The 8,744-nt window shown below is 45.8% G+C and overlaps 1 protein-coding gene across 1 annotated transcript in view; it reads right to left on the reverse strand.

Moving 5' to 3' along the window:
- The window catches only part of FADS6 (fatty acid desaturase 6), a 23,525-nt gene extending 15,135 nt beyond the window's left edge, over window positions 1–8,390 (reverse strand). Inside the window, 3 exon segments of the mRNA XM_080993856.1 lie at window positions 5,347–5,397; window positions 5,399–5,458; window positions 7,833–8,390. Of these exon segments, the coding sequence (XP_080849982.1) occupies window positions 5,347–5,397; window positions 5,399–5,458; window positions 7,833–7,898 (177 nt within the window). The 5' untranslated portion in view covers window positions 7,899–8,390.
- Between the last annotated feature and the right edge of the window lie 354 nt (window positions 8,391–8,744).

The raw sequence follows: 8,744 nt of genomic DNA on the forward strand, positions 1-8,744 counted from the left end.
AACATCTGGGTAGGCTCGTTGAATCAATGTTTTTTAGCAGGTGCTTGCTTGATTTCAATAGGCAGGGAGTTCCACAGTGTAGGTGCTGCCACACTCAACAATCAAGTTCTTACAGATGTGGCATCTGTAGCAGTGTCAATTCTGCTGATTGAAGTGGTCGAGTGGGCACATATGGGGCAAGGCAATGTCATAAAGATGAAGGGACCCCTGACCATTAGATCCAGTCGTGGCTGACTCTGGGGTTGCGGTGCTCATCTTGGTTTATTGGCCGAGGGAGCCGGTGTACAGCTTCCGGGTCATGCGGCCAGCATGACTAAGCCGCTTCTGGTGAACCAGAGCAGTGCATGGAAACGCCGTTTACCTTCCTGCCGGAGCGGTACCTATTTATCTACTTGCACTTTGACGTGCTTTCGAACTGCTAGGTTGGCAGGAGCAGGGACCGAGCAACGGGAGCTCACCCCGTCGTGGGGATTCGAACCGCTGACCTTCTGATCGGCAAGTCCTAGGCTCTGTGGTTTAACCCACAGTGCCACCCGCGTCCCAGGCAATGTCATAGGTAGATATTAAATAGTACTAGAGATAAGATATTCCGCTGCGGCACCCCATAACGTTGCCACCAGGGAACAAAAAGGCACTCACCCAAAGCTTCTCTCTGGACTTGGTTGTGAAAGTAGGATTGGAAACATGGTGTAATACAGTGCCCCAAATTTTCATTCCCCAGAGAAGATCCAGGAGAATACCATGATCAATGGTATCAAAAGCTGATGAGAGATCAAGAATCAAAAGAAAAGTGGCAATCCCCGTGTCCCGCTCTGAGCATCAGGGAGACCAAGGCTGGCTCAGCTCCATGGCCAGGCCTGAACTCAGACTGGAGTGGTTCTAAATAATCTGTGTCCTCCAAGAACACTGGCTGCTGCCCCACCACAGCCCTCCACCACAAAAGGGGTATGCGCAACTTGTCAATAATTATTCCTATCCAAAGGGTCCACAGCCAGTTTACTTAGAAGTGCCTTCACCACTTTCAATGCAGCAGGGACCAGCCCCTCACGCAGTGAAGTTTTAACCCAACCCATTTATCCACCATCAGTTCACCCTCCCAAATTCTAATGAAGATGTGGTATTAAAAAAAACACAACTTCCTTTCACTTTTAAGGAAAAGAATCTCTCTCTCTCTCTCTCTCTCTCTCTCTCTCTGTGTGTGTGTGTGTGTTTCATATACAGTGGTACCTCAGGTTACATACGCTTCAGGTTACATACACTTCAGTTTACACACTCCGCTAACCCCGAAATAGTGCTTCAGGTTAAGAACTTTGCTTCAGGATAAGAACAGAAATCGGGCTCCGGTGGTGCGGCAGCAGCAGCAGCGGGAGGCCCCATTAGCTAAAGTGGTGCTTCAGGTTAAGAACAGTTTCAGGTTAAGAACGGACCTCTGGAATGAATTAAGTACTTAACCCAAGGTACCACTGTACAGGGCCAGCACCCAGTATAATCAGCAAAATGCGAGGGTCCTGGGGCACCCCACTGCAGCTGATGCGCTTCAGCTGAGCAGTGGCTGCAAACGGTGGAGCTCCAAGTTTGCCTGGTGTGTGGGGGGTGAATACTGTCACCCTCTTAACCAGGGGTCAGCAAAGTTTTTCAGCAGGGAGCCGGTCCATTGTCCCTCAGACCTTGTGGAGGGCCAGACTGTATTTTGAAAAAAATAATAATGAACGAATTCCTATGCCCCACAAATAACCCAGAGATGCATTTTAAATAAAAGGACATATTCTACTCATGTAAAAACACGCTGATTCCCGGACCGTCCACGGGCCGGATTTAGAAGGCGACTGGGCCGGATCCAGCCCCTGGGCCTTAGTTTGCCTACCCATGCTCTTGCCCCCAAATGGCGGCAGCACCCCTGAGTTAGGGGTACGGTAGGGTAGGGCTGGTTTTAACATAGGGATTCTGGTCACTTCATGTATCCCAACTGGACCCAGAGTTCCACATGGTACCGCCATAACCAGGCCACCTCCCTGTATTCTGCCAGGAATAACCAGGCCACCTCCCTGTATTCTGCCAGGAATTTCCCTCTCAAAGAAAATTCCTAAGCAGGAATTTTCTTCAGTTAGTGCAGAAGCGAAAGGAAGGCTTAACCACCACCCTTTCCACACCTACTGGCATGCAAATAATTATCAGAGAAAGACAGACACATACAGACACACACACACACATACACAAACACACCCCTCCAGCTGATGTTATTTTCATTTTTAAAAACCTGTAAATTACATGCGAAGTTAACATCTTACCTGGTTTGGTCTCAGAAACATGTAACTAGGATGGCTCTCTTTGACCCATGTTGTAAACCACAGCATAAGTTCTGCAAGTCAGGTGACACCCACCTACTGAGGAATTAATCATCTCTGGGAATTTGTTACATAACCATGTGATACCCATCCAAACAACTGCAGGCCATTGCTCAAATGGGATGCAATGCTAGCACGTCGCAGGATTTCTGGGAAAACCTGCCTGAACCGGTTCTTTTGTAATGACGGGGAATTCAAATTATTAGCTGCTATATATACAGGCTTCTCCTCTTATATTCCATTGGCTCTTCCGTGGTATAAATTAGGACTGTGCACCATCACCCTGATCTGATCTGGCACTTGGGATCAGATCTGAACCAGTTTTGGGCCAACCCAGATCTGGGCCCCAAGTCAACTCTATTCATGAAACCCTAATGTTTAATGAGGATTTTAAACCTTAATTACACACGCTGTCAGGAGAGGGTGCTGCTTTGCTAACACACTGCCTGCCTCAGTCTCGTCTCAGCTGGTGCCTTGTATCCGGGAGTTGTATCACACCTCTTCCTATAGGCCCAGCCAGCCTTGCTTCATTTCCATCCTGACAGAGCCCCACAGAGCCTGGGGCTCTTAGCTTCATGGGAGGCACACTGGGACTGCCCAAGAAGGAGGAAGCCGCAGGATGAAGGGGTGGAGTGGGGGAACACTGTCCTTGCCGTGGTAATACAGCCGCTGCTCCTTACTCCTCATCTTTGGCTACTTCTGCACCTGAGAAGGCAGTGAATGGGGTTGGTGAGGAGAAGCAGAGCAGAGACCATATCTACTTCAGCCACAAACGGAACTGACTCTGGAAGGAGTTCAACGTCATCCCTTAGAAACCAGCACTGCCAAGTGTGCACATGGAAGGGCAACCACCGTCTCAGACCACAGCACCAAGTCCAGTACAGTGGTACCTCGGGTTAAGTACTTAATTCGTTCCAGAGGTCTGTTCTTAATCTGAAACTGTTCTTAACCTGAAGCACCACTTTAGCTAATGGGGCCTTCTGCTGCCGCCGCGCCGCCGCTGCACGATTTCTGTTCTCATCCTGAAGCAAAGTTCTTAACCTGAGGTACTATTTCTGGGTTAGCAGAGTCTGTAACCTGAAGCGTATGTAACCTGAGGTACCACTGTACTGAGTATCTGCTCAGGACTGTCCCAGTTCTTCTCGACCCTTCGCCTGTGCAGCCCAGGCAAGGAAAGCATCTATTCTGTAACACTCTCACAGACACACAAACACGTCCTGACCTCCCTCTGCTCAGTCAGTGGCCATTGCAGGAGGATGAGTGGGGTGGGAAGTCCCATTGCTCTAGCAGGAGTCCTTGTGTGGGCTTCTGCTATAGGCAACAATTTGTCAAATCCTGCCCTATACTTAATTCAACAGTATGAATAGTTTTCATCAGTGGTTTTCCCTAAAAAAAAAAGTTTAGGGGTACTCTCATTTTCCTACTCATATTGAAATACTGCCCCTCAATGAGGCCAAACTTAGATTCACAAAATGTTTAGGGGTATGTGTACCCCTGCATCCCCCCCCAGAAAAAAAGCACTGGTTTTCATGCTTACTCATCCGATGAGACAACAAATGCAGTTAGCAGGCAAATAGCATTTTGGCACCCCCTAGTGACAGAACACATGTATTTCAACATACTAGCTGAGAGGAAGCCAGTCTTCTACTGCAGTCCAGAGAGACTGCATGTTTAAACAGTCTAATCCATTGAGAATCTAATTACAGAAGTCCAACCTGATATATTTTCTGTGTAAATTCATCCTCATTCAGAAATGAGGCAACTATAAGAGGCAGCTCCTTTTAAACAGTACCTCTGTATCCAGAGATGTCAGGGACTGACCCTGGTAAAGCATGTGTTCTACCACTGAGCTCAAGGTTTCTGTGTGGCACGGTGAAGATAAAACCAGGCCTTGTGATGCCCCTCCCCCCAGAGAAAGAGAATATGAGCTCACCCACACACTCTCAGAGCGGTGCAGCAGGAAGGATTACTCTATTAGAGACATGCAACCATTTCCTCACTTAAGCTCTCCCTCTGGCAAAAGAAAGAATCCCTAGGAGCAGGCAGCACTTCTGGGTTCTACACACAGCATAGGAGAACTGGGAACAGACAGGGCAAGTGGCGTACTAGGTTCCCATTAAGGCCCACAATCAGTCGTATTGTGTTAAAGCTGGTTTACCCATGATGGTGATAGGAGTAGAAGCGGTACAAATCAGCAGGTAAGAGGTACTCATTTTGCACCTGACTACAGGCCACCTGCAACCAAGTGAAGGTGCCTGGGAGCCACAATGGTGCCTGAAATCTCCACCACCTGGAGGTGCATCCCTGGGGAACCTTCGATCTTGACTGTTTTCACACACTATCAACACATTCTGTAGAATTCTATCCGTTATCTTTTATCTGCACAATCAGAATGAATTTCAGACACCAATAAGTCATGTTGAAAAATACAACTTTTGAGCTTTCTGAGCTCAAAATGGCAACTAGGCATTCCCTTTTGGCAACTGTAAGCCTGGTTTAAGGAGCCATTTGGTGCCTAGATTATATAGCAGTTTCTAATAATGTTCCTGGGTATCTTACAAGGGTACTCCCCTACCTAGACTAAAGTTACACACTGTGCTCTTCTGCGTTTTGCTAAAATGTGCCAATTTCTGAGCCAGCTCTACTTGATTGACACCTGCCTTTCCTTTGGCAGAACAAAACTAGGGCTTCACTAGCGCTTTTCCTCAGAACACAGGCAAGGAGGTTTCAGACATGCAAAGAGGCACATGCCCCAAGCAACTGAAGTAACTATGTGCATCTATTCACTTTTTAAAAATTACGTAGTTATTTTCTGAAAAGTCAGAACAGAATCTTACCAATTCACCCAATATGTCCTCTTGCTGTATACAGACAACATAAATAATTCCTACACCAGCAAACAAAACATAACATAACCATCCTTAAAAATATTACCTCTAAATTAGGTGCGAGTCATAGGTCTATGATGTGGCAATAGGATGTGAGGAAGCATACTACTGACCTCAGGTCCTGCAGCATGTGAGCTTCTTGAAGGCCCCTGGTTGGTCACTGTGGCAAATGGATCCTGGACTTTGATTTGATGAAGTAGGGATCTCTTGTGTTCTTATGATCATCTGAGGGCACAAAAATTTTTAATTGATTCATTTATTATACAGTGCTATACAGTGCTATATTATACAGTGCTAGAAAAAGAGATGCTGGAACTCACCATGAGGACCTCCCTTGTTCTCTTAAAATGGCAATGGCACCCACTTGAGAGGTGCCAGAACTGAGTCACAGTGAGTTCTGGGTGAAAAAAGCGCTGATATTATATACACCCCACAAACCTACCACACAAACATACCTTCAGGCAATCCAACTCTGGTTTCAGTCCTTCTTTGAGTTTTCCTTCTCAACAAGCTGATAATGGTTGTCATTGGGCACCACCCAATTATACTGATGATAACTCTTTGCAGCCGCTTTGGTCCAGGTCACATTATACAGGGGTCAGCAAACTTTTTCAGCAGGGGGCCGGTCCACTGTCCCTCAGACCTTGGGGGGACGGACTATATTTTGGAAGGGGGGGAATGAATGAATTCCTATGCTCCACAAATAACCCAGAGATGCATTTTAAATAAAAGGACACATTCTACTCATGTAAAAACACCAGGCAGGCCCCACAAATAACCCAGAGATGCATTTTAAATAAAAGAGAACATTCTACTCGTGTAAAAACACACTGATTCCCAGGCCGTCCGTGGGCCAGATTTAGAAGGCTATTGGGCCGAATCCGGCTCCCGGGCCTTAGTTTGCCTACCCATGCATTATGAGGTAAATAATGAACGCTAAGCAACAGCTCGTCCCGGGCATTTCCTCTGAGTGTTTACCTCAGAACAACGGTTTGTATAAATTGCAACCACCCCCCATCAAGAGAGGAATTAACCGCCGCGACATTTCCCCATGTATGAGAGATGGTAATAATAACTACATGCAGCAGTTAATGATCTGTGGTGAACAGCCGCTGTAGAATATTAGGTGCTCCAGGAGTGACAGTGCAAACCACAAGCAAGTAATAGACCGAAAACAGCCCTAAGAAAAACAGGAATTCAACCTGATAGTGTGTCTCATCACTTGAAGGTCAAATTTAGCCAAAGAGGGAGTGGTTGCTCTTGCATATTCAATTAGCCCTGGCCATGTGACTAACCAGCATAAGATCAGAGGATAATTGGATGACATCTATACTAATTCATACCCAGTCCATCTAAGTCAATATTGTCTACACTGACCAGCAACAGCTCTCCAAGGTTTCAGCCTTATCTGGAGATGCTGAGGATCGGGACCTTTTGCATTCAGATCACATGCTCTGTTCTGAGCTACAGACTTTCCTTAATATTAGATGTAGCCAAACATTTGATAAAAGTTAATAGAAAACGACTCAATGGGTGCCACTGAGTTGTCAGGAGAAAGAGACTACATTCAGCAATCAGGGAAAAAGGAAATGTGAATAGATTATATTAACTGCAAAAACTTTACCTAAACATACTTCCTCCCTCTATTCCTACTTCAAATACATGTGGTTGGGCAGAATTGACCATTATATTGGGAAGGAAAGTAATGATGGAAGAAAAGGACACAGTGTGAAGTTTGGGGCTGAGGGGTCTGCCTCTGCTGAGTTCGCCACTGTTCAGAATTGTGAAACCTAAAGGGGAGCCAAAGTCCCATGGGTGAGTTTGATTGACATTGCTCCCTCCCTGTCCTGGTGTTTACTAAGTCAGCACCAAAATCCGGTTTCCCTCCCGCTCGGCACAGGATTTTGGGAGGGGAAAATGAGATGATCTCAGTGAAAAGTCGTTGCTATCCCTCCCTCCACTGGCTGAACTTTGAATGCAGATCTGTGGATTGTCATATATATGTTTTTTTTTAAAAAGTGGCATATTTCAAAAAGTGAAAAACCAGAGTTGTTGGCAAAGTTGTTGAGCTTTTAGTTTTGGCCAAAGTCGTTGAGATATTTCTAAGGAAAACCAGCAAAGAGGACATTTAGCAGATTTCCGCCCGGGCACTGCTTGCGGCTGCAATATTCCAGATAGGTCCTGGAAATTCGAGGCGTATGGCAACCCTAGGTACTGCATACTGTTGAGTACCACCAGAGAAAAAAATTTTTTTGCATCTTATCACCATTTACCTCTATGAATACCTGAACCACCCACATTCCCACTCTTTTAAAGATATACAATTGCAGCACTTTTTGGAACCGACAGCAGAATTTTCTGTTAAAGCTTCAGAAATGATGGATCAGCAATATTCTCCAGGTCCTTGTCTCATGAACATCTGTGTATTTTCTTATACACTCATTTTTACACACGCAACACTGCAAATAGAAGCACACAAGCAGGAAACTGGCACACACAAAAGATATGAACCCTGATTTTTAGAGGCGCATAGAATTTTTAATACTCCTGTGGCACTTTGGTCCTTGGTTTGGTATTTCAGTAAACAGTAAAGACCTACCCAAGTCAGATCTGACTGTGTGTTGTCTCCAAGTGAAGAGCACCATCTACTGGTAAGCTGTAGCATCGTCCTTTCTCCAGCTTAACTAGTTACTAGTCTGGTCCCTGCAGTTTAATACTTGGGACAGCAGAGGATTGGTTTGCAAAGGATCCATGCACTTTTGCTCAACAATATTTGGTCCTGTTGTAGCCCCGTCTGAGTCCCATTGCTGAGCAAGCAGGGCCTAGGAGTCTGGAAGGAGCTCTCACCTGAGAGCAGAATCCACATACAAAGTCAAACAGTCCAGAGGTCAGGGAATCCTGATGGAGAGCAGGTAGCAGCAAGCTAGGGCCAGAAACTACAGACATTGTTTCCAGCATCTGACTGCTGCTGAGAGCTCTGTTTAAGAAGGCCACAGCCAGCTGGTTCTCATCAGTGCTTTCTCCCGTAGAGTCACTCCACCTTCTCCTCCTTCAGGATGCTGTTCAACAGCTGAAGCTGACTCCTGGGCCCATGACAGGTCCAGGCAGAGCACCATACCAAGTGGGGCTAGGGTTGCAGCTTTGGTTTACAGCAAACCTTCAAAATATCAAAACGCAAAAGGGGTGGGAGAGAGAAGTCGCTTTGCAAAACATATCAATAAATCAATAAATTCAAAAATCAACAATTTTGCAAATGCAGAACAGAATTTCAATAGAAACGCAATAGAAATAATCTAGACTTAAATATATAGGCGGAGAGCAAAAAAAGGCCCAGGACCTGGTCTTCTTGCTGTATGACCTTCGCAGCCTGGCTTAAATAAAGTTCAGAGGGGGAGCAAGGTCATCAGAAGACATCTGAAGGCAGCCCCGAGTAGGGAAATTTTTAATGTTCCATGTTTTATTGTATTTTTATATTTTGTTGAAGTCCTCCCGATGTTACTGTATGGGGTTG

Source organism: Podarcis pityusensis, assembly GCF_964106645.2.
Source record: "Podarcis pityusensis genome assembly, chromosome: 2".
NCBI lineage: Eukaryota > Metazoa > Chordata > Lepidosauria > Squamata > Lacertidae > Podarcis > Podarcis pityusensis.